This window comes from Clupea harengus, chromosome 2, assembly GCF_900700415.2.
Source record: "Clupea harengus chromosome 2, Ch_v2.0.2, whole genome shotgun sequence".
Lineage (NCBI taxonomy): Eukaryota > Metazoa > Chordata > Actinopteri > Clupeiformes > Clupeidae > Clupea > Clupea harengus.
Window position 1 is genome coordinate 30,857,458 of NC_045153.1, and position 27,495 is coordinate 30,884,952.

General features: G+C 41.0%; 1 protein-coding gene across 1 annotated transcript; it reads left to right on the forward strand.

Moving 5' to 3' along the window:
- The first annotated feature begins 2,719 nt into the window (after positions 1-2,719).
- Positions 2,720-23,040, forward strand: nlgn4xb (neuroligin 4 X-linked b). Its single transcript, XM_012825088.3, has 6 exons — positions 2,720-3,190; positions 5,731-6,438; positions 14,244-14,396; positions 18,958-19,143; positions 19,289-20,078; positions 20,310-23,040. Exons 2-6 carry the CDS (start codon positions 5,949-5,951, stop codon positions 21,154-21,156), a joined length of 2,466 nt encoding a protein of 821 aa, XP_012680542.2. The 5' UTR covers positions 2,720-3,190; positions 5,731-5,948; the 3' UTR covers positions 21,157-23,040.
- The last annotated feature ends 4,455 nt before the right edge of the window (positions 23,041-27,495 follow it).

A 27,495-nucleotide genomic window follows, 5' to 3' on the forward strand; every position in this document is an offset into this window, starting at 1 on the left:
GCGCTCACAGTCCTTTCTTGGAAGCAAACAGACAAGAAAGATAAGCCATAATGGACGTCATTGCTTATTTTAATCATGTTGTTGTTGATGCCTGCAGGCAAGAAGTTGACCAATTGTGGATGATGATGTCATCCCAGCGATGCTACCTTTACCCTGGGATGCATCCCAGAATCCATTGTGCATTACTGTACGTGGGGCTGTGGTGAATTTTAGTGTCGTGAGGTATAAATCATTGTGCATTACTGTACGTGGGGCTGTGGTGAATTTGAGTGTTGTGAGGTATAAATCTCCACACTGCTCTGGCTCACACTTGTACACGGGGCTGTGGTGAATTTGAGTGTCGTGAGGTATAAATCTCCACACTGCTCTGGCTCACACTTGTACACGGGGTTAACATACATATTTAAAACAAATGACAGATGCGCTGGTTAGAAATGTTCCCATCATGTCAAACACAGTAACACTGGATGTGAACGACCCTCCCTCTCACACATCCCAGCTGGGTGTGCTACTGAGCGCTTTAATGAGCCATCAAAAGAATTCAAATGGACAAAAACTATATCCATAATCTCCCTCCATTAATTAGATGGGAACCACAGTCATCAAAGCAAAAGAGACGACCTCCCCTCTGTGGGAACTCGAAATAAGCAGGGAAATTCTGTTTTAAGGCCCGTCAGCCATTTCCCTGTAGGCAGAAATGCATAAATGGTAAAGATATCCACGGGCAAGAAATTAAAACATCAGATCCTCTAATATTAAACGCTGGATATGAAAGACAGTCCTCCGGATGCCCAGACTTAACTTTCCCTCCAACAATTCTCAATTTTTAGCTCTAAAAATTTGCATAATAAAGAATAACAATTATTGACTATGAATGCTAATTTGAAAATAAATGATTAAAAATAGTATTCAAAAAATTCTCGCTATTTTGCTTTTCTTTGTACCACTCTGCTGTTTTAGAGGGGAAATGTACATCATGCATTTCCCCAGAGCCTATAGAGAATAGTTACCTGCTTACTGGTCAGCTATAAAGCTGCCTAAAGCTCTCTATTTGGATGCAATCAGGTATACCTAATGCGGCTGATTGGAGCTTACCAGAGAGTGAGCAAGCACTTGGTTCCTAATGGAAACAGCGCCAGGCACTCCTGCTCATACTGCGACATGGAGCTGAGGACTAAGGTGCCGCAGAACATTGTAGCCCGATAGATCAATTACTGTTGGATTTCAGACAAACAAACAGACAAACAAACAAACATTTTCCCCGTCTCCGAAAAGATGGTTTTTTTTTTTCATCCAATACCTTAACCAAAAGGTCAGTCCACTATACTGCAATCAAAGTAAGGGTTTTATAAGATGGATATCTTAATTGACTTTGCAAAAAGAGGCTTTCATATCACCACTACACAGAGAACTTTGTAAATATGCTTTCCGAAGGAAGGAAGGAAGGAGGTGATTTGCCCATGGCAGGGATGTCCATGGTGAGGAAGGAAAGGCACCTTGTACCCACACACTATGCTCTGACTACAGATCAGTTTATGAGCCAGCAAGAACGGCACAGAACACTGAGGACAGCCAGCCTCACAGACAATGCTTCTAAACACAGTGGAGTTGTGGATGGAGTGAATTGCTTTTGACATCAGAGAAAAGTGTGGTAATGACATGATAGATCAGAATAGCTTGTGCCATGTACATGAAGCAATTTGTCACAAGGTCATGGTTGCTGCGCTCTTCTATCTGTTTTTAATAGAATTGCCATATGGAAAATGGACACATGAGAGGGAGTGCTGGAGTAACACAATTAATCCAACAGACTAATTGTTTAAACCCGATTTTGTGATACAGTGCACTCACGTACACACCTTATTGTTTCTCCTAATGGGGAACTCCAATCCACCTCGTAGTTTAGCACGTGGCTTTAATAATCCTGACATTTTGCCACCTAATCTTATGAAAAGCACATTGACATTTGCCAGATCTATAGCTGCGGCACAGTGAGCACTTTCTTGATTTTGTCGTAAGAAAAGCCTCCTCTCCTCTTCTCTCTACTTCTCTACTTTGATCCATGGGTGGAGATTCACGGATTCAGCTCAAATAAGACGTTCAGAGATCATCAGTACATATAAAGGACTTAAATGGTCTATAAAAAAAAGAGACAAATGTGTCTCAAAATCTAAAATAACATTATCCTCTGCACCTTTTTATTTTTGTACAAATTCCCACCATCGTAAACAACAGCCACTAAGAACAACCAAAAAAACACATAGGTATATTTTTGACAGAAATGTCACATCCCTTGTTTTATTTACTACCTTAGCATTTTCTTCTATTTGCTAAGGTAGTTTTGTTAGTGTGTGGACTGAGCCAAAAATGTTTGACAATGATTTATGCAATTGCTTGTGTCACTGTCCGGACCCTGTTAAACTGATGATATCAGCCTAAAGGTGGTTCAATAACTAATTTAGCCTCCAACCGCTTGTCAAAGATGATATATCAATCTATGTCTTAAAATGTCTCCAACTGAAAGATTTCTCTGCATGACATAAGAACTGTCAGTTCATCTGCAATTCCCTAAATGCATCTTGAGAGTGTACCTTTCAAACACTCCTAAAACTAGGGAGAGGCTTTTTTCAGACATTTTACAGCCATTTCAAAAACACTGTCTACAACTTTATGGACAAGCACAGTATCTCATTTACAGTTGAAGGGGATTCTCTGGGGAATACTTCTCATCAAGTCTGAAGTTTTTTTTATAATCCTAGAATATGTACTGCATATTACATAGGCAGTTATGGCCACGCAGTTAGTTCATGGAGAGAGTGCAGTAATCCATTGGCTGCAGGGTTAGTAATTTTCATTCAACACAGTCCAATAGCAGCTGGAGAGAGAGAGAGAGAGAGTGAGAGAGAGAGGGATGGAGAGAGCGTAATCGGTTACAGCAACCTTGTATGATTTTCGGAGAATGCGAAGATTTCATGACAGTGAAACGTTTTTTCTGTCTGTTGATTCAAACGTGTCGCCGATTACTACGTGAGAGCTATTTAAGAGCAAAATTTGCAGATGGTCGCGTTCGTTTGGGCTTAAAGACGTGATAGGGACATTTTCTCGAGGGCTCCTATTTTTTTCCTGCGATATTTTGTCAATTTCAGCCCGGACCTCTGAAAACGAGACCGATGGTGCCTCTTCTCTAGGGGTAAGTTTGGCTTGCTACTGGAGACTTAAGGAATCATCTATTTAGACGTCTATGTTTAACAAGTGATTAACGGAAGATTATTATGTTCGACTGCGTTAATTTTCTTTGTCTATCCTTGTCTTTGACTCTCACTTTTCAAAATACGGTGGCTGTCCGCACAACGACAACCTGTTTTGTTGTGATGGATAAAACAGATCAAGCAAAACAGTGGCTATGCTGTCAATAATCGTGTTTACTCATTGACTTGAAATAATACATTGCCTATCAAACCTTATCAATCGTTGCATAGTAGCTTCTTTGTGCAGTAGCCTATGTGACGCGACCAGGTTGCCTCGTGAGAGAAGGCACATGTTCGTGGACCGGTGAGGCTATCTTGCGGCTGTGCGAAAGCATCTTTTCCTGAATGTCCCGTCTGTGAACTTGTCTATAATTTAAAAATAGCATTATATGAACATTTGTTGCCGTAAAGGTAAAGCTAATAAACAACGCCGCAAAACATAAACTAATATATGTGACACATATACTATCCACCTTTGTGGATTTCAATATTATTTAAAAATGATTCTCTAACAGATCGAGTGAAATGTTCAGTTCTCTGTATGATCTACCGAAGGACTGGATTTAGACTGTCATAGCCCTTCACATTAAGCCACAAGGTGGTACTATGGACATTCATTACCTTCAAATGCTCATTTGGGTTTTCTCATATTGAAGGTGGTTTAAGGAAGGTTCATTTAGGTTAAGGCTTGAACCAATTAGAAAATGTAAGAAATATGAACATCCAGCAAAAATTCCACGCTATTATGGAGGAAGACTGGGAAATGCACTGAAGTGAATAAGAATGAAAGTGTCTCACTGCTAGGGTGAAGAGTAGCATCACCGCCTATCACTGGGCTTGGCCACTGACTATCGGACCCTCCTCATGTTTTCAAATGCAACAGATCATCATACTGGCGTTCATGGTCAAATCATCTTTTTTTTTATCGTTATATTTTTCTGGTCACATTTCTTCTCCCTCTTTACAATGCATTGTTTCATACTATATATATATATATATATGTATATATATATATAGTATTTAAAATGTTTATATATATATATATATATATATATATTTAAAAAAATATATTTATTACCCAAATTCTATATGGGTCAGAAGTGTGGAACTGCACATGAAGATATATTTATCTATATATATATATATATATATACACGTATATACTGCAATATAGTCATACTTCTCTATATAAACACCTGACCAAAAGAGAGTAGTTGAGGAACAAGAAGGGAGTAGACGCAATGCTTAGAATATCCTCCTATGTGAAAATGTAATTGCACTGGTAGACATGAGAAAAACTAATTAAAACGGCCTGGACTCATGGCTGAACTTCTTCATTCTGAAATACTGCTGACCACTTGACACCCTTCTGAGGCACTGAGAAAATGTATTAACCCTGAAAATTAAATTACCTGCAGCGGCTGATACATTTTGACATCATTCCATAGAGACCTGCTCTGAAATGGCACTTTTAAATATTAATCTGCTGTTAGTAAGACAAGTAAAACTGCTACAGACCATAAGAAAAGAATAATCTACTTTTGATTGTATGCTGCCACACTGATGCAGTGGAAGAAACAGTTTGTTGCCCACTCTGTTTTTCCCTGTCCTCCATCATACATTCACCTTCTTGCATCTTGAATCTGATTTTGCACCACTCTCTGACTTGATTTGAGATGCAAAGAAGCCTGGGGTCGATGATTGAACATGTTAGAAGGATATGTTGATGCTTGTACTTGATTACATAGAATAAACCTCAAAGGCAATGCGTTGTTGCTGTGTTACAGTAAGCACTGTGATGTGTTCTGCGCCTAATTCCCACTATTGTGCCTTTGAGACGGGGCACAAAGGGACACAGTTATATAAATCAATAGCCAAAAGATGAGATCTAGCCAACAGCCCTCCTCTTCAGAAGAGTTGACAGTTTTGTTAATAGAGGAGAACATTAATAAATGACTACTGAATGATTCCATCTGATTTATGGAGGCCTTTCTCTTTATAACATGCTTTGTGAACAGATGCTGCAGGGTTTAAAATTCCCTCATTTAACTGCAAAATGAGATGATGCCTTGTTTTTGATATGGTTGGGCAGTGGCATTGTATGCACACTGAAAACTGTATTTAATTAATAGCAGAAAAAAGCTGCTGAAAGAGAAATATGTCTTTTGACTGGGCTTGTGGGGGCTGTGTGTGTCCCGTTGCTAACCTTGAGTTTGGGATTTCATAGACTGGATATGAGCAAGTACAGCTGAGCTCCAGTAAATAAGCATAGCACAATGCAAACAAATGCTGTTGTCAAAATAAGAACAAAGATCACACTGATGAGGATATTAGGCTATTTTTTCCCCCCTCTGAAATGCCTCAGTGTTTGTCATTCTCCACTCTGGGTACATGCACCCCCCCTGAATGCCAAACACGATTCTGCTCTGCAGGGCACGGTGTAAATCATTATTTCAGGCTGCCTGTTCTCTCTCACCCACAGGCTGATCATTTGGGCTGGAATTAAGTCAGGGAAGTAATTGCAGCAGAAAAGACAGAGAATTACATCTCTCCCCCTGTCAACACAAGGGCCAGGCTCTGTCAAAGCCCCCCTGACATGGAGCTCGCGGATATGGCCCGTCTGACCAGGGAACCTGCCGTCTGTCAATCTGATGTTAGAAGGCTAAAGTGAGACGACTGGTGCTCTACTGCACACCACTCATGCAGCAGGGGACCATGTCAAAGCCAAGAGAAAGCGTATGGCTACCTATTATTCTCTCAGTGCTTGGCGTAATGCAGAACGCCAGTGTGTTCCTCTGGATGGCTGCCTTGGCCCTGCGATTCACCGTCACTCATTGTCAGCAAGCACAATTCTCCATCGTCACCACAAACTATGGGAAACTGCGTGGACTAAAGACCCCCCTACCTAATGAGATCCTGGGCCCCGTGGAACAATACCTGGGGATCCCGTATGCTCTGCCCCCCACGGGTGAGAGGAGATTCCAGGCCCCTGAACCGCCTGCCTCTTGGCCTGGCATACGGAACGCTACTCAGTTTGCCCCGGTTTGCCCGCAGTACCTAGAAGACAGGTTCCTGCTCAGCGACATGCTACCAGTGTGGTTCACTGCCAATCTGGACACAGTAGCCACCTATGTGCAGGACCAGAGTGAAGACTGCCTGTACCTGAACATCTACGTCCCTACAGAGGAAGGTAGGTTTGCTTTTTTTAAATTTATGTTGCTGATAAATTAGTCAGCCACCAGTGAAGAGAGCATATTCCCTGTAAATATTTGACGTCATGAAAACATTACTACTGTCTGTTCCAGAAGTCTGAATTAATCTGCACTGCCTAAGGTATTACTGTAATAGGCCAACATGAAAGCTCCTCAGCAATCTCCTTGGCAGTTCACAAATTACCACTATCTACACATAATGACATTAAATAAGCAATCTATCAAATTATGTATGTAATATCGGTAGGGATTAATTACTGTTTGTAATAACCCATCTGCTGTATTTCAGTATGTCTATATTTTGTTATAGAAATCTGAATTACTGCATGATATTAATGTTATGGTATAGGCTACAGGTGTCCATAGATATTGAGGTATAATGAGGTATATCATATATTGTGAATTTTAGTGCCAATTGCACTGCTAGCAATGCAATGAAGTATATGGATTCTAGTGAAAGCTGTCACCTAGAAAACCATAACCAGTCTTTCATACTCCTGAAACTAGAACAACAGTTTGTTTAAAAAAAAGATTCTTGATTTGTCAGATATACAGGGCTTATTGAGTAATTAAAAAACTACCAGAGCCAGCATAGCCTTTCAACTCTGTCCTCTGTTCTTTGAGTGAAGCATGGATCTAGATTCATTTGGCAATCAAATCTCGTCCATTCTCCAAATAGCATTATCACAAATCATTCCTCCTCAGAAAGCATCTCACAGTCTCATCCGGTGGCCTCTGAATAATGTGATTGTGGCAGACATCCAGTCTTTATAGAACAACAGTTACATTTGTAACTGGTGTTCTGTTTTGTATCCCCTGACCCCCAGAAGCCACATAGGATATGTATCATGACATTCCAATATACTCAGAAAACAAGGTGATACACTGTAGCAAAGTAGTGCTAGATGAAGTATGCCTTATCCAATGACTTACACTTACACCCCTGTTCCTCCTGAAGTGCACGTTAAGATGTAGTTCAGGGGCAGGCAACCATATTCAAGGGATTGGGGGGGGGGGGACCTGTGGACATACAATTGTGAGAGCTTGCTCCAGTGAATCCTAATTCAAAGGAGGTAATACACTAGAATGTTGGTTTCCAACAGGCAGAAAACAGCAACAAGTAAGACGAGGGCTCATCTCAATTCAGTTTGACTGATGTTTTCTTTGTAGTCCACAACCTGCAAGAGAATTCTTGCCTATGGGTTCCTTTCGAAAGTGGGTCTTGTAAAGTGGGGTTTCTGGTCTTATACCCAGAAGGTAGTGCCCACTATAATCATCCTACCTTACTAGTGAATAGGGGTTGGCAAAGATTCAGTGAACAAACAATTTGCAATATGTTTGAAAAACAATGAATTGATGGCACATGGACCTGGGGAGGAAAGCAGATGTATTCAGAAAATAAGGTCTGTGGTTCAGGTCTGTTTGTAGCCTATTACATTACTAGGAAATCAGATATTTAAGGATGCTGTGTGTGGTATTTATTTGGAATACATAACCTAAACTCTGTGTCTGCACTCTGAAAGCTATACAGAAAATAAATATCTAGAATATATAACCCGCAGCTAAAATTTCAGCACAGTTTGGTTGTTTCAACCGATCATAAAACATCCAAGGAGACAGGCATCCCTTCCTGAGAATGATTGCATGTATGCCCAGCGCATAGGAGGTGGTTGTTAGGTGAAAATTCACCCTAGTTACCTCAGGACTCCAGATCTGCATATAAGTATATTTATTATATAAACAACAACAATTGCAATCGGGCTCACTCCCAGCACAAGGCTGAAAGTGAAGCAATATTAAACACATCGCACAAGGTTTATATAGGCAGAAGTTTAGCGTTGAGCAGGGATAACCACGTGGTGGATTTCTGACGTCCGAGGCAAGGATGGAAGTTTTGCACAAGGTCGGAAGAAGCACAGTTCGACCCTTCTTATCACCTCTGGTCTAAACATGCTCTTGTACATATGCAGACTAAGTGGCACCTAATAATCTAAGTTACACACACACACACACACACCGAAACACAGAAAAGCCATGTTCCTGATTTCATAAGCACATGATTCATACAAGGAATATATTAATACAAGGCACTTGATTCATATATTCTTAAGTCATTAACAGTGCTTGTAAATGATCTCCATCAGTGGTGCTCTTCTAAGTCTTGCCATACTTAGTAAAAAAGACTTAATATCGCTCCCAGCATCATCAGTGCACTTTTGTCTGAGGAGCTCTTTAATATCCTTGCAGCTCCTCAGGATTATCTGGAGGTCACTGGCAACATGTCTTCTAGTATTCTGTAGCCCACCAAAGTCAAATGTAATTCAACCAAGGTTGAATGTAATTGCTTTATGTGACTCCATTGCACAATAGTTGTTTGCTGTTCCATATCCATAACCGAAACAGATTCAATTGAGCTCAGATAAAAAAAAAATGATGAGGGGAAGAAAGCATAACTCATAGCCTGCCAATATTTGACAACCAACAAAGTTAAGGCAGTATCATATCTGCTGTAAGTAAGCTAAAGCTTATATGGTAACCCAAGTACATTTGTGTTTCTAAAGTCACAATGTTGGCTATATTCCATAGTGATGAGGTAGCAGTCAAGCACCCTGCATGAACACCATACACTGTATTTCAAGTTGCCAGGCAGAGATGTCTGCAAAAGCACACACATTTCATACCAGCCTCCACCAGAAGGGACAGTGCTGCCTGAATGAATTTGGAAAATGTTCATGGAGCTAGGGACATTTCAAACATTTGGACTTTGAATTGAAAGAGACGGTCCTTTAACAATACTGGAGAGAACAGTGGTGGGCCTGTGTGATGGGGGCAAGAAAGTCAGTCCCAGCATGTCTCCGGTGTGCAGCTCTTTGAAAGCACTCACTTGAGGTAACAATTTATTCCTACAGATCCAGAAGTGTATGGGAACGGTTGTCCTTTTTGGATACAAGAAAGCACAGCATATACGGAATACTTAATAGCTGTATATTTATATGTTGCCATGAGGGGATTTTTTGTCTGTGTTTATTGCTATGGTTTGTAGGTCTTACAAAAAGTGTAAAAAAGTGCATTATTTTTCACATAGCATACGCTCATTCTCAATCAGGCACAATGTGTTTATTAGATCTGGAGTAAAAGGTGACATTAGAAATGTATGTTTTGTGCCGTGTTGTGGAAGACATTTTAAATTTGGCTATGCATCCAGTGCAAGTTCAGAAGTTATCAGAAATCAAGGTCTACATATCCCGGTGTTCAATATTCTATCTCATAATGTTAACTATAGGATCAACATTCACTGCAACAAGACTAGACTGGTGTTTTTTCATGTATGCAGGCTTGTTGAAATGGAATTCCACTTGAATGACTGAACTAGATAGCAACTATATTACAGATGGCATTGTGGGGTTGCCAACTTCAAGGGCAGTCTGAGGCACAAGATTGCGTGGCTGAAATCTTATTAGTATGAGATGCAGTCAAAGAGTGGTTGAAGTGGTGTGTGTCTGACAGAAGCAGTCAGAATACCACTGTGTAGGACATCACCATGATTGTGATGTGAAAAGCATCTAACAGTCTCATTATCTTAACATCAAACCATAAGGTTAATGTATATTGTTGGAGATGAAATATGAAATCTCTTTTTACATTAGTTTAGCAAACACTAAAATGCAGCCAAGTGCAGCACAGTATAATGATGCTCCTCATCGTTTGCTAGTAGATTGAGTTTTAGTTTAATATTATCCACCAACAACACTGATTATTTAGACATTCCAGTCGGTGTAAAATGTTTGCATGTGTTTTGCAGCAATACATTAAAGTTGTATTAATGTTCACATCAACCCATCCATGCATTAGATTTACGGTGGGAAATGAATCGCTAATCCCAGGTGCCACTGTTTAATCATACGTGTGTGCTTTTAGTTAAGCACACACTTTGTTAGTTAGTTATACTCTCATATAGAAACACACTCATTATTCAAGGTTGTAGTCAGGCAATATGCTGCACAACGTCTGCTAACAACTGTTGCTAATCTAGCACAGTGGAGCATAGCCAAGGTTTGCTGTTTGCTGTTGGCCAAAGACAGGCACATGAAGGGAGCAAACATCTGAACTTCAGCCAGTAACGTTTGCTGTGAAACCCCATGAGTCTGGACTGGACGAAGCCCATGCAGTTAGTTGGGACTCCACATACAGCTCAACCCAATGGTAGGTCCAGCTGTGTAGTTCTGCGTGCCCGAAGTCATGGAGTTTGTTTCAGACAGACATGGTGGCATGCCTGAAGAAGGCTTACCTTTAAGATGCTTCAGTACTTGGCTCATGAATACTTGACCTTGGAGCTTATTTCATCTGTCACCACCAGTTATTTGTCCATCATGTCAGGGACCAAACTGCTCGAGGGAGGGAAGAGGACTGTATTATCAGTTTAGCCACATCATCATCTGTGTGCTTCAGGGTCTCAGATCCTTTCAGAGATGAGGCAAGATGGGCAATGATTGTTGTTATTATCACCTTGAACAGGTGATTGGTCTACTCTACTCTATAGTAGAGAGTGTCTATTGTGATGTGTCCTTAGTACTTTATTTTCCAGCGTATAGATCATGGTGTTGTTGGTCATCCAGCTGGTCCCACTGCTAATACAGATGATGTCAGGTGTGTGTGAAACAGCAGTCTTCTAACTCATGCTGGCCATGCATTAGGGCCAACTTCTAAACTAGCTAGATCCAGGCTAGCATGCTGCCAACTGAAATGAGTAAAAGTTCCATTGAGAAATACACAACAGAAAACAGCGATATGTCCGTCTTAATCCAGAGGACTTAGTAGTGATACAGAGGAATATGGACTTGGTCCGAGCCACTATTAATAATTGCAAACCTGTCATAATATGGTAACTGGCAAACTAAATGTGAATGAATACTCACTGTGAAATGATTTGGCAAGAGAGGCTGGGCTACATGAATATAGGCCCTATTATGCTGCAACCTTTTCAACAAAGTGTAGGTTTATGATATAGGCAATGCTGTGCGAGTCACATTGCTTTTTTAAAGCTTCAGTAAAGCTTCCATTAAGTTGCCAGCACTTGTAGTATACATTATCACACGATTTAGACCTGTTCATCACAAAATAAAACATTTAAGACAATTTAATCAATCATTTAGCATCTGGCATGATTTGCTGGCGCTGTGCCAGGAGAAGTTCTATGTCACTGGCATCAGCAATGATGAGGCTCCATTTTGTCATTCAGGTTTGGCCTCCAGGGAGGTCTCATATTTCTGTTCAGTGACTTGTCCCCTTGCCTGGTAAAGGCTACACAATGAATTAGACCAGTAGAGCTAGTTATTTTGCTAACAATGTCCATAGTTGGGGGACAGATTGCCATTGGCATTGGTTACCAGTAGACTTGCAATGATAGGGGAGAATAAAGATTTTAGCTTTTGAAAGTTTTAAAGTTGTGCAGCTTTGCCAATTCTGAGATAGAAAATGTTCACGCCTTATTGTCATTTTTTGGAGTGTAATTTTTTCGCGTTTGTAGGATTATTAGCTGCTGATCACAGGACTATTGCATACTGAACAACGGGTTTAAACGTGAAACTGTGCAGTGAATCACACATCGTGGATAATATGGAACTTGACCAACTTGAGAAATTACCAATTGCACTTGTATGCATGTTTCTCTCCATAGCCTGTTACAATGAAAGTGTTTGTAGAGACTACACTATTCAAGGAGAAGTTACCTTTTCGCAATTCCCATTTCTGCTGAGCATCAGTTTATGACATTCTCAATCTCCATACTTCAGGCCCCAGGTGTGCCTTTGGATTGAGTGGAGTGTTCCATGGGGGAGGCACAGTGTGGTTCCTCCAGGTGTGCTCTTTGACTGGCAAAGAGTTAATAGGAAACTATTGCTCTGCCAAGCTGTCAAGCTCAAGGGCTGGATAAGCAGGAGACATTTGTAAGCAGTGTCCCTGTTCCATGCTGGGCTTAAATGCTCATCCAACCAGAATATCCTCTGGTCTGAAGCATGTAGCATTTTAAGACCCCTAATCTACTGACTTGGCTCTCATTTCATGGGATGAGTATATGGTGGTTCCCCTAAATATTTCAGTGTGTGTGTGATGATGACCTAGAGGAAAAGTTCATGTTGAAGCTCACCGGAATGACTATACTCACTGGGGAGCGCTAGGTCAATTCCATCTAAACATTTGAAGGAAAAGAGGATTAATGATATGTGACAATGCTGGTTATACTAGTGACTACATGACACATGACTCCAAGATGTCCTCAGACTAGGCTGCAGCCTGGCAGTGTATGGGTATGAAGTACAAATCCTTTGCTTTTGTTACACAGTTTTTTTTGTATTACTTGTTTTTTTTATTTTTTATTCTTTGCTATAATTCAGTTCAAGTCAATTTTATTTATATAGTGCCAATAACAACTGGAAATGTCTCAAGGTGCTTTACAGAGCCCAGAGCCCAGAACCACTAAGGCGACTGGGGCAAGGAAAAACTCCCTTTTAACAGGAAGAAACCTTGAGCAGCAGCATGATTAATCCTTTCACAGGTCTCAGATCAGTGATGTCTAATATGGAGGTGGCATTTCACCAAAACATAAACAACCCTACTCACCGCAGCATGTTTTAAAGGTTCTGGAATGCTTTTCACACCATACATCTCTGACTACTTTGCCTTTCACCATTTCGCCAAACTTGTTAGATCCACCAAATTCTATCACAGTGGGTTCATTTTTTCACGGGGACTGACCATTACATTAAACAGTGGGAGTGTTTGAAGTGAAAATTGTTTTTCTCAGACTGTGGCTTTTAAAAATACCTTTCAAAACTGTGAAGGGCTGAAAGGAGGTCTTTCCACTGAGAAGGCTTTTTTACTGTTCATATCCAAGGTCTCAACAGAACAGAATCTAGGGTTGCATTAGTTACTGATATACACTCACAGCAAGTCATATGCATACCAATACCGTTGTCTCATGTTGCGCTCAGGATTCAAGTGTGCACGCTGTGATTGTTTCAAGAGAGCAATGAAACTGTAACTATAGTATTTTCACGCCAGTAGAATATGCTCTGTTGAATGATCAGTTTCCCCCATTATGTTTATGCAAGCATTACATTTTCATTTAATGTCTAGTTATTTTTTTCTTGCAGACAAAAAGTGCAATTAGCTTCTAAAGGTTTGCTTTATCAGGGTCTTTGCAGAGACAGAAAGAGGGGAATTTTCTCATTGTGAATTAATCAGAAAAAAACAGCATGGCCCAGGGGGAGCTCCCTCTCTCTCATATTAAACTGTAAACATCATCCACTGGTGTCCTTGAATATTCAACACTTGGGTGAAATTGTGCCATTTGAGGCAGCAAGGTTGAAGTACGTTTCCTTTTAAGATTTTTTTGCTCTGGGAGTATTTGACATCAGAATGCACTGCCCGCACTTGAAGCTGATTTCAACCCCAACTTCACCCCGTTTTTTTTGTCTCCACTTAGTGCATCTTACAAAGTTCAGGCTTAATCATATTGAATGGGTCCTTTTGCCGATCTCTTTCTTTTTTGGATACATTAGCATATAGATGAGCAGGGGTGCCTTGCAACATGTACCAAAGGTTATCTGCAAATGAGTGCAAAAATGGCTTCCAGGTCTTAGAGAGCTGGTTGTCCCTTTGAAAATGACATGACTGGTTTTTCGTTGTTTTGGAAATATTAGCAGAACCAATGGAATCTAATGGAAATTAAAATATAGTAATGTACAATTTATGTTGTTCTTTCATTTTTTTTTTTCATTTTCAGATATTCATGATGAGAATGGTCTGAAGCCAGTGATGGTGTACATTCACGGTGGATCATATATAGAAGGCACCGGGAATATGATCGACGGCAGCATTCTGGCAAGCTATGGGAATGTCATTGTAGTTACCATCAACTACAGACTTGGAGTTTTAGGTGAGACTTTTTCCCTTGGCCTTTTTCATTCCCCTCTGTCAGTGTGACAGTTTGGTCATGGCCCATGTCAACCGCACTGTTCTTCATCAAACATCCAGAAAAAAAGATCTCTTGCTCCTGTGACATGTATAAACCAAAACTGGTTTTGTGAGTCCTGGTGCTGTGTGTATGCTCTGGGTACTGGTGCTGTGTGTATGCTGTTTAACAAAGACATGATGTTTGATTCATGTAAAGATACTATAGGGTCATTCATAATTGTCATTGTTATTGTTTAGTCAAGTATATGTTTAAAGTATCTGTTGGCACTCTTTACCTGGTTACCCATGTACAACACCATTTCAGTGTCATAAGTATAATGGAGAACCTAATGTTCATTGCACACCAGATGAGATTTTTGTGCTGTTTTTCGCTTCCTCTGAAAGCATGTAATACACTTGAGAAGACAAACCCTCACAACATGGTTTTGTGTTCCAGTGCGTTTGCTGAAATGGGAAAGGCAATGGATATTATAAAGATTACATTGCCTGTAAAGTACAAAATAATCGTAAAGCCTTGGAAATTCAGAAAATCCATAGCAGTGTAATATTTTCAAGGCTACTCTATCTAGATGGCACAATCCTCATTTTCTGTGCTTAAGGTGCATCAGAGACAGCTGATGCAGTTAGTACAGCCTCTGTAGACCCTAAGGCTAGGCATTACTGGGGCTTGCCATTCTGTTTTGCCCTTATGAATGGGAATTGTCTTGGTTAAAAATGTAATGGATATTTATAGTAGCATTATTATAAACATAAATGCAGAAATGATGCTACCTGGTTATTATTCTTATTTCATGGTGGTTATGCACTTGATGGGAATTACCAGGCCGACACTCTTTTAGACAAAAGACCACGAGGCGAATAAAAGATTTCTGGAGGTGTATTTCAAGGTGCTCCTGCAGGGAGTCAATTCCAACATCAGGTAGAGGCAGGCAAAATGTATGCTAGGGGCTTTAAACAAAGGTGTACCAAGACTATCAATACACATGGCACACACACACACACACACACACACACACACACAGGAGAACATGCTTGCAATGCAATGTAAGTCTATAAATTAATGGTAATATCAATTTCCATCAGTCATTTACTTATTATTATTATTATTATTATTATTATTATTATAAAAAAATCGAATTGAAAAACTGAATAATAATGAATTAGGTCAAATTAAACAGTTTGTATATATAAAATGTTTGAGATTTCAAAGATTTGGAGTTTGTACAGACGACTACATCCAGCCTCTTTTGTGATCTCACCCATTGGGCTTTTTCAGTAGAAATCATTTAATAGCTTTGGATGAAAGACGATGATTGACAATGAGAGGAATAAATTAATGGCATTGATGAAGTGCTGCTCCAGCACATGCATTAATATAACAGAGGGGAGCATGGTGTCCTGCTTCTAGCCCGGCGGCACAACCCTCCTATCGGCCCGGTGCAAGATATGGCAAATGCAACCTTCTCTGCCATTAATATAGTAAAAAAAACATTGACCTACTTTTGGGTTAGTACTGTTGCCATGATGACCATCAAACGATGGAAGCGTGGGTGTGCTGACACGGGGGTTGCTAGGCTCAGACACATGACACATGTTGACTACTTTAAGCAGCAGCAAAGTGGTCACTCTCAAGGTGTTGTCCACCTCCCTTTTTGTGTTATGTTGCGGAGAACACACAGAGTGCTTGCGTACAAGAATGTGATATATATGGGGCCGGCCTCGCCTTGCTTTGACCTTTCCCGGCTATAGAGAACTTTGTGAAGAAGTGTGAATTAGAACTCAAGTATTTCATTAAATGTAATCAAATCAAGTTTTTGAGGAAGCAGATTAAAAGGCAATGATGTATATGCCAATGACATTCATAAACTGTTGATATTTAATATCTTAACCTTCAACATTTGCATTGAGAGGTTAAATGATTTTGTGTAAGAATACAGAGGGAAATCAGTTCAATTCAGGGTCAGAAAAATGTAATTGAAATGAAAAGAAATTGCCAACATATAATTTGGCCTTCTATGGGTCATTCACCACACTGTGATGTTGATGCCTATAGTGGTAACAAGCAGCTCTCCCCTAGCATCAGTTATTGATAGGAACAAGACTGCTATTGAATCCTGGAAGGGTACTCATCCATTCACACATTGATTAGAAAAACCTGCCATTGGTTGAGTTATCTGCACAGCCTCTGCTCTGAGGCAAAGCTCACTCTTGACAGCTGTGACCATCTTGAGATGTGAAAGATGCCGCTGAGTATCATTTTGTCTCCTTGAAATAAAACACCAGACAGCGGCCTTAAATCAGCTGGGCTACTCTTTCCAAGGCCTTGCTTTGTATGGGTCAATGCCTCATTAGAGGATGGCAAAAACTAGCCGTGTGTTTATGACTTGGGAATAAATTGCGTAGTGAAAGTCCTACATCACAGGAGAAGATTTCAATTAACCTTTATCAAAGGCTGGATTGGAGTCAGGTGATTTATGCGCCATAGGTGAAGGTCACTGAGACCTCATTCTATTTGGGTGCTTGGCGCTGCTAGGCTGGAATTATCAATGTGCTCAGGCATGGAAGACCACTCACTTGATTGGCAAAATTGGTTAGATCAAACAGTCCAATGCAGCAGGGGACTCCTGATATGCACGGTTATGGGTCCGTGTCAATTAGACCTTCGGTGACATTTTTCCTCACCTCTCGGTGCGGGCGGCTAACGTTTAGCAGTCCTGGGCAGGACAGATCCTCCTCTGGCTAGGTCTAACGTTTAGCAGTCCTGGGCAGGACAGATCCTCCTCTGGCTAGGGCTAACGTTTAGCAGTCCTGGGCGGGACAGATCCTCCTCTGGCTAGGGCTAACGTTTAGCAGTCCTGGGCGGGACAGATCCTCCTCTGGCTAGGGCTAACGTTTAGCAGTCCTGGGCGGGACAGATCCTCCTCTGGGCAGGACAGATCCTTGGGGGTTCTCTCAGAGGGAGCACTTTATTTCCAGGACGCCCTTCTTTTGGTTTGGTGTGAAATGAAGAGGGATTTGAATTTAATTACACAGCAAGATTATCACACGAAAGCAGAACACTGACTTGCATTGTCATTGAGATCCCTATCGAGGTGATAATACTTGGATGGTGACACAGTGGCAACCAACACATTTCACCAGTTGATTAAAGTATCATTACAATGACAAGGAAAACATTAAGCTTAATTTAACAGGAAAACATAAAGCTTAATTTAACAGGTTATGTCATGTATGTATTTATCAGTCGAACAGGACACGGGGAAACCTATAATGCACTGTATGCACTCTTTTAGACAGCTCTCTAGTATGGCAGGTCACTCGTCCCCTGCAATACAGTTATTTACCAGTCCTGTCTACCATGGATCATGTTATAAATGTTTCAAAAGTTTCAAGTGTAATACTTACATTCGTTTTTTTAGATTAGTTTCCAGCAACTGGGATGCAAATGTGGCTAATTAGGAGAAGAGAACCCTCATTAACCTGTTAACCAATCTGCCATGCATTACTGGATGCAATTCATAATCAATTCATACCAATTAATGCATTTGATGTCCGCGAGGTCCTCTCTGCTAGGGTGTAAATGATCTCTAGTGCATGAAATGACTATTTTCACTGTTGTCTGTTATGGTGAAAGTTACGTGCAGTGAAAGCTAGGGCACACCAGCATCATACACCCATATATACACCAATACACATGACTGCCTGACTCAGCAGCTGGACATGGGATGCTCCATGGAGCAAAACCGGTTGACTGCCACCTCTGTCTCGGGCATAGATTCTGCACTCTCATGAGATGGGGAAATAACACTGAAAAACATCCACATTTGTTCTGCATCAACTCTCCAATTCATCACAAACAGGAACATTCAGTCTGCAGTCAATCCTGATATTTTAACATTTCCAACTATAGCTGGGAGTTGCCAATCAATTTATAATATCATCTATAATTTAATGTGTTACTTTTGGATACAAAATGTCCCCATTTTTTCCGGAGGGAAGATCTGAACTAGATATTTAATACTTAATACAGATTTTGACAAGATGACAGGATTTAAAGTAAAAAAATATGATGACTGTTATATGGTTTCACTGCAAGATCCAGGAAGTTTCTGTAATGTTTGTGTTGTCATAGAGTGGCTGTTTTATATCAGATGGTGAATAACAAGAAGGACAATCTGGTGTATTTACCGAGTCTGGAAAAGGGGAAATGTCAGTTATGATGGATCACTTCCTCTTGTGTAATGGCAAATTCTATTGGATCTCTATCAATGCAAGGACATCCCCATCAGTTAGAATCAGGAAATAGGAAAGCTTTATGTGTTGGGCTCAGTAAACGCAAGATGACAGTTACAAGATGAGATGAATGTACTACTCCCAGGGCTTTGTTGCCACAAGATACTGTCACATTAAATATCAAATAATTTAAATGCTTTTGTCCTCCGTTTTGTGACTCCGACTGAAGCATTCATTTAAGATTTCGCTGTATAATTCCACTCATAACTCATATCTAATATTTCTTTTAGGGTTCCTCAGTACCGGAGATCAAGCAGCGAAAGGAAATTACGGATTACTTGACCAGATCCAGGCACTCAGATGGATAAAAGAAAACATTCAAGCCTTTAATGGCGATCCGAAGAGAGTGACCATATTTGGATCTGGAGCAGGAGCCTCCTGTGTCAGCCTACTGACACTGTCACACTACTCAGAAGGTAGCTTGTTCTTATTTACACAATTAGATTACACTTTTCATAAAACGAGTGTTCCCTCTTTTTATATATTCACAATACATTCAAATCTTAAAGCCTAATTCTTTTGTAATTGCTTTGTTTCTGAGTGCCCATTTCTTTTCCTCAGATCTTTTTCAGAAGGCTATTATTCAGAGCGGCACAGCCCTGTCAAGCTGGGCTGTGAACTATCAGCCAGCCAAATATACACGTATGCTGGCTGAGAAGGTCGGATGCAACATGATGGACACTGTGGAACTGGTTGAGTGCCTCCAAAACAAAAACTACAAGGAGCTCATTGAGCAGAGTGTCAACGCTGCTAAGTATCACATCGCCTTTGGGCCTGTTATTGACGGGGATGTGATCCCAGATGATCCGCAGATCTTAATGGAGCAAGGGGAGTTCTTGAATTATGACATCATGCTGGGAGTGAATCAAGGAGAGGGCTTCAAGTTCGTGGACGGCATTGTTGACAGCGAGGACGGGGTGCCGGGGAACGAGTTTGATTTTGCCGTGGTGGATTTTGTTGATCATTTGTATGGCTACCCAGAGGCCAAGTACACACTGCGGGAAACCATCAAGTTCATGTACACCGATTGGGCGGATAAGGAGAACCCGGAGACACGCAGGAAAACCCTTGTGGCCCTTTTCACTGACCACCAGTGGGTGGCGCCAGCGGTGGCGACGGCGGACCTGCACGCCCAGTATGGATCCCCCACGTACTTCTACGCCTTCTACCACCACTGCCAAAGCGACATGAAGCCCAGCTGGGCTGACTCCGCACATGGAGATGAGGTTCCTTATGTGTTCGGGATCCCCATGATTGGGCCCACCGACCTCTTCAACTGCAACTTCTCCAAAAATGATGTCATGCTGAGCGCTGTGGTGATGACGTATTGGACAAATTTTGCCAAGACTGGGTAAGTGCATTGTATTTTGATGATCATTGACATTATATCTTAACATTTTACATTTGACCTCATTAAAGTTGTGTTAAAATAGTTTAAGTAGTTTTCTATTATTTAAAAAATAATCTGAAATTATTGATGCAAATTTAAGATTCAACAGTTTAAGCAAGAGAAAATCCATATAGATTAGAAGGCACAATTGATTAATACCTTATACAATTTACAATGACTTTTCCATCTTAGAGATCCTAATCAGCCTGTACCCCAGGACACCAAATTCATCCACACCAAGCCCAACCGCTTCGAAGAGGTGGCCTGGTCAAAGTACAACCCTAAGGACCAGCTGTATCTGCACATCGGATTGAAACCACGCGTTAGAGATCACTACAGGGCCACTAAAGTTGCCTTTTGGTTGGAGCTTGTGCCCCATTTACACAATATAAACGAACTCTTTCAATATGTGTCCACAACCACCAAGATACCTCCTCAGGACACTACTCCCTTCTCGTACACCAAACGCCTGTCTGGGAAGTTATGGCCCTCCACCACACGACACCCCACCACCCCTAACACAAACAACAAGCAAGTCACCGACGAGCAAAACCCAGGAAACCCGGAAGAAAACAGCCTAATCATCGAGACCAGACGGGATTACTCCACTGAATTGAGTGTGACTATCGCAGTGGGTGCCTCCTTGCTCTTCCTGAACATCCTGGCCTTCGCTGCGCTTTACTACAAGAAGGACAAGCACCGCCACGAGTCCAGCCGGCGGCTCAGCCCACAGAGGAACATCAGCAACGATATCGCGCACCTCCAGAACGAGGAGCTCATGTCCCTGCAGATGAAGCAGCTGGAGCACGAGCACGAGTGCGAGTCCCTGCAGGCGCACGACACGCTCCGGCTCACCTGCCCGCCTGACTACACGCTCACGCTGCGCCGCTCCCCCGACGACGTCCCGCTCATGACGCCAAAAACCATCACCATGATCCCCAACTCGCTGGCAGCGATGCAGCCTCTGCACCCCTACAGCCCGTTCAACTCTCAGAACAACACCAGCATCCCCCACGGACACTCAACCACACGAGTATAACTGCCTCTGCCACAGACTGTGGCCAGGCACCATTTCAGACGATTTAGATTTAAACTATGTACAGTATATCTCTGTGTCTGAGCAAAGACACATAAATGTTATTTTGTTACGGATTATACTTATGAATAACAAAATTGAACTTGACTAACATTAAAAATGTAAAAGATGAATGTAGAAAATGTTAGCATTCGTATCTTATTTTATGGAGAGAGAGAGAGTGAGGCTCAAGGGACTGAAACCCATTAGAACAGGTTGAGTTTTCTCAAACGTACCACCACAGCGTTGAGATCATTATGAGAACACTGATTGAGAACACTGCTTTGTGGACTTTCTCTCAGTGCTATGAGGATGTCAGTGTTTCAATGTGTTTGGAACACAAAGCCCAAATTGTTTACCTCTGACCTGGAATCAGTTTATAAAGCCGCCTGGTATGCTCACTGCATGGCCTTTAGAATGTTAGATTGCCACGTTTTGGTTCACATCCTTGACCGTTCTTCTTTTGATAGCAATCCTTAGGTCAAACTAGCGGAAGGAAATTACAAAGTGAAGATTTCTTTATAAGAATACCTGGGCAATTGGCAATCTATGTGATTCTTTGGGAAAATCACAAGGACATGATCATTTGTAGTTTGGGGTTTCTGTAGAGAGAGGATTGTAGACTTGCATCAGCTTAAGATAGTGAACATTATTTTTGCATAGAGTCATGTTATGTTTAATATTAGAACAGCATATGTGCATTACGCAGTAAGCGGTGACCATTTCTAGAGTAATGATGCTGGCAGAATGTAGATAACATATGCTTCACACATTTCAACAACAAAATCAGGTTGTAGTGCAGTGATATCTAATTCATTTATTTTTCTTCATGAAGCAATAGTAATGTGATTTCCCAGCCTGGACTGTATAATTTAAGTCTTTGTATAAAATATGTATATATAATGGTGAGCACAATGGCAAAACAAAAAATGAAAAGCTTTTAGTGTTGCTTTGTATCAAATGTGATTTCAAAGGGCCTGTGATTTTTCATCTAATTGTCTGTATACGGCCCCTGCCCCACGGAGATCCTTATCGTTTCTTCTGTCTGCCCATTGCCCATATTGCATGTTTTTGTGATGGTTTGTTTGTACCTACTCTTTTTCATCCTTTCTCAGAAACACAGTGCTGATTGATTTCCATCCAAACCATAGTTTGTGTGTCAATAGACCATCCTTATGGATTCCCTTTTGTTTCACTTATTAAGGCATCAAAAGGTTTCGAATCATTTGACTCAACTGAAGACACATATGCATCTGGAGAGCATCACAGTTTTTGTATTGGGGAAAAGGAATGTTACTTCATTTAGGCATTTTTGCCAAAACAGTGTTGCTTCAGCATAAATAATGCTTTGTATGTTATACAAAGTTTTAGTGATTCGTGACATCAGTAATAGACATATGTGTATATATAAAACGAGAGAAGTATTACTTTTTAAAGAACATCAAATTTCAGCATAATTACTGTATTCTTCAGATAGTTTTTAATTGACAAAGATTAGAGTGATAACCTGTGACTGATGTCACATCTAAATGGTAGGCTTTCAGTGTCACATTGGAAAATTTGCAAACGTACATACTGTAACGTACAGTATAAGTCAAGCAAGCTATGTAGCTAACAAAATTTCATTATTACTAAATGTTAAGTGGCATTTTAAATGTTTGATTGATTTCCCCCATTAATGTCAACACTGAGGGAATCAGGGTCAAATATAAGATATTGTATTTAATTTTTGGTTTCTCTTTTTGTTCTCTTTTGGTTTCTAGGTGATATTGATGGGTTAACTTTGAGCTGGTCAAATGTATACGACTGCTGATTTTTCTAAAATAAAATATCATAGATTTTATACCATGGTGTTCTCCCTTGTGTGTTTTTCTCAACCTCTCAAAAGAGAATTTTTCAATCTAATATGAGAAAGTTGTTGTTCTTATTTTCATAATGATATGTTCCATAAAACACACTTTTACACCATCTATTATCATCTATTGGCATTGGGGAGAACACTGTTGAGGCAGTAATATCTCATCCCATAGTTGGATTTGGCATGGACTTGTTTGTTGCTGGGCAAACATCACAAATCTGTCACTCAATTAATATTGGTGTAACAAATGATAAACTGCTAAAGGAAAAGCAAATGGCCTTTCTCCAAGCAAAAATGTCAGATGTAATTATAACTGCAGAGCTATATGCGATGAGTCAGCCAATGAGGAAGAATCTGTGGGGAAAAGCACTAAACAGCTGCACAGTAAGCAGGCTGAAAAACAGCTCATCCGACCCTTAAGCAGAACAATACCTCCCTGCCTCACTAGCCAAAGAACCTACACTGACCCTCTTGGAGAAAATCGGAACAGAATTGAGCACTTCTCACTTGTAAAAGAGCTGGTCCATACTTGTCCGTAGTGCCATTGGATTATTGGATGTTGTCCATGGTGTTACTTTGTTGTCCCGTGTCAGTTATTGGCTCCCCTCAGGGGATTTTCAATTGGCTGGAAAGGGACCAAAACACAGACCTGTGGTGGTGTAATTGCACGTCCGCACATCCATTGAGGAGATTTACAGTAGCCAAACAGCCGCCTAAATTCACCGGAGGTGAGAGCAGGTGTTGTTTATCCTCGGTTTAAATTTTTGGAGCTTGCCAGAGATGGATGGATATAGTTTGATTTGTATTACTTGGGAGAACAGTCTTTGACATATGATAGACAGGCATTCAAAAAACAGTCATATTTCAAGGTTTATTTTTTATTTAATTTTTTAGACGTTTATTGAAAAAGTTCTTAGAATAACGTAGCATTTTGGTTAATTTTTTAGCAGTTACTAACTGTTCCTCTCCAATATTGAACACATTTGTAAATTCTGCATGTGTACAGAACAACATCAGAATGTTTTAGCGCTGTGGTGGTGCACCAGAGAGCCGCTTTTAAAAGTCTCCCTGAAGTGGACATTAAATGAATATATACATTAGAACCGCACATTAAACACACAGCGTGATCCCATGTAGTGCATGAGGGGAGCAGATGCATTGTGAGGCTTGACTGTGATTTGTCCGTCTCTAAGGGCCCCAACGGTGGGTGTTTAATCCAGCTGATGATGAAGTCTCCAGAGTGAGACCAGTGGGAGAGGGGAGGCCTGGCTCTTATTACTTCTGTCAGCCCAAGGGGAGTGGGGTGGTGAGAAGAAGATAGAGGACTGGATTGCATATTATTGCTCATCCAAGCCCTTTAAAACTCAAGATTCTCCCTGCTGGATAAATGGAATTCATAACAGTCCCTCTCATAATAGCCGTATAAAACTGAGAGAAGGCCCTCTCAGTGAGCGCGTGTCCCTAATTCTGGCATATTTCACCGTGGAAAACAAATGAGAGCAGCAGCTGAGAGGGATCACTTCAGTGGTGTGGCATTTCTGTGGCCTGCATGTAAGGAGTGCATCACTGTTCCTCCCATCATTGTTATTGACATCGTCCTGATGACTTTTTCCATCAGCGTAATAGAGGCTCATTTTCATTAGCCTGTGTGGACACTGGAGATCTCCTCAGCAGTGGTTGATGACACCGGGGGAAGATGACTTTTACAGGGCACCAATCATTCATCCTTTTTGATAGCAGACAAACTCTTTGTTGCAGAATAAATGGCTATAACATTATCTGATGCCCTTGAGCTGCTCTTCAAAAGGATCAGAGGCTCTGAAGACCCGGGCGGTTCAGACTGGGAGAACAACAGGCTCAGCTTTGAAAACAATCAAATGGAGTCACACTGCATAATGGATGTACAAAAGTCTGAGCTGTTACATAGGGCATACTGATTATGGTGGCGAAGGCTGTCTGCTGTCATAGCCCGTACTTCATATTCGGGTTTTCTTCTCTGGTCGACTTCATCTTAAAAATTCTCTTAATTGTCGTTAAGCAGCTCATGTATGTTAATCTGAATGGTCATAAAATAGCAGAACTGATGGTCCTCAGGAAAAGAAATAGCCAGGAAGACTGCAGTCATTCACCATATTTTTCTCATTGAAAAGAGACTAGAGGCTACGCATGTATAGTGTCCTGAATTACAATGAATCATCTTGTAATGCCGTCCTCTGTGCTTGCTTTTCATCCTCCTCAAGAGGACAGTTGATTTGTTTTTTTAGAATTCTGAATTATACTCATATTCATCATACAGCATAAGCCATGAGTTGAGACATCATATATGTATATTGCATACATTTACTATATACATGCAATGTAAAAATCAGATTCTTCAGAATAGTAAATCTAATTTAAAAGACCATTTTTTTTTTTTCATTTTTGAACATTAAATCTTGATTTTCGCTGACTGATATATCTCTCTTTTCGTCTCTCCCTAAATTGAGAGAATAAATGAATGGACCTATTCATTAAAATGTCTTTAAATAAGGTGGGATGTATTGCTGAATTAGGCAGGTAGCTGCTGGTCACACAGAATGTAAATGCTATTGATGTACAGACTGCATCGGTAGACTCTTGCCATCACAGCATTTTCCCGTGGCTGTGCTTGAGTGGGTGTCTGCTATGGAGCCTCACGGTTTAAAAGATGTGTTTGTGTCTGTTAGGTGAGAACTGAAAGATCAATGTCTATCATCTTACCTCTTGATCTCTGAGAACTATTTACCAACTGCCTGTACACTGTGCATTTCACATTGGTGAAATGGCAAATCATATCTCGTCAATGAAATATGGTGTTGCAATGGGAACTGGGCGTTTCATGTTTAGTGTATTTTATCCTCATATTAGGTGAGGTGTGTGTGGAATGGCTTTCCGAATTTTGCGAGTACACGTCTACTTGGAGCCATTCAAGATTGGGCTGCCGTACTAATCAGCACTTTCCAATTGATTTGCTGTCCAAGAGCAGTGAATGGAAACCCTGCTGCCCTACCCTGTCAGAACAGTGATTTCCCCTGTCACCTTCTTGCTGTTACATGCTGTATGTTCTCAACAGAGGGGTTTATACTACTGTCACTTTGGGTAAGCTGTACCCAGGCATGCGCTGGGCTTTCTGCATGCAGCTAGGAATATCAAGTAACAAGAGCCTTATACGGTTGAACACTCAGTTGCTTGACAAAACAGATTTGCGAGCTAGATTTATTTTGCACCATTCCTAACTACAAGAGGACCAACACGAACAAATAGACACCAAATCTACAGTGAAAGCCTGAACTCCTCACACATTCCCAAAAAGGCTACATAAAATAGAGCCTGATAGTAAACATAGTTAGGGAAGGTTTACAGGTTTACTGACATCTTGACCCCAGCAAGCTATTCTCTCTGCATCAGCGCACTCAACTTCCCCAACAGCATCACTGCTTAGTTCTGCTTTAAAATTGTGAAATAGGCTGTAGCTTTTAGTTGTGGTGGTAAAATTGAAAAGGGACCATATGTCGAGGACAATGTAAGCACTGATATTGTTCCGCGTGTGACTAGACTTTCAATCTGCACATTTGCCATGCCTTTTAGTCACTTAAAAGTGTGCTGTATATCTCAGGGGAAAAATAGAAATGCGTTGAGAATGCTCACAATAGTACACTGTTGTTGAAGATGAATATTGCAGAGGCCGTTCTGGATTCAAGCCCCATAAAAATGGAAAGCTGTGATGTGTTTGTCAAGCGCAGGGGAAGGATAAGGCGCCTTCATCAGTCCGCCACAGCTTCACCCATTCCTTCTCATTACACCGTGTCACACTGGCGAGCATGCCTGGATGTGCGACAGCATCAGCTTCTCTAAGTAGACGTACACATCACTAAGGAGCTGCTGGAGCTACAACAGATGAAGAATGTGAAGCCTAATCTGTATTTTCTTCATCTGCCCTGAGAAAGGGGGGGGGGGAAAATCCATTTCCCCTTATAAATCCACAGGAAGGAACCATCACACCGAAGAATTTTAAAGAGATTTTCTTTCACCAATCCTTTATAGTGAGTCTTTCCTGCAAGCATCCTGTAACAACTTAGGATAAGACAAGTAACAGATCAATACTTCTACATTACAGCCACTGCCATGGAGCTAAAGTCATTGCACTTCAACCCCGTGATCATTACCAAGCTCGTTGCCTCCTGACTCACCCAGCTGAAAACCAGCCACCCTGGAAGGTCAAATCACTCACCTTTAATGATGGCCTGCCCATCACAAAGCCCAATCACTTCTACAGATCACTGCAAATCTTGCACTTGCTTGCTTGCACTTTGGAGCATTGCATCATTCTGTTTACTGAGCAGGAACACATCCCTCACAGTCCCTGTCCATTTTTGGCAGTGGGTATTAACTGAACCGCAAACACACACCTTCATCATAAGCAACCA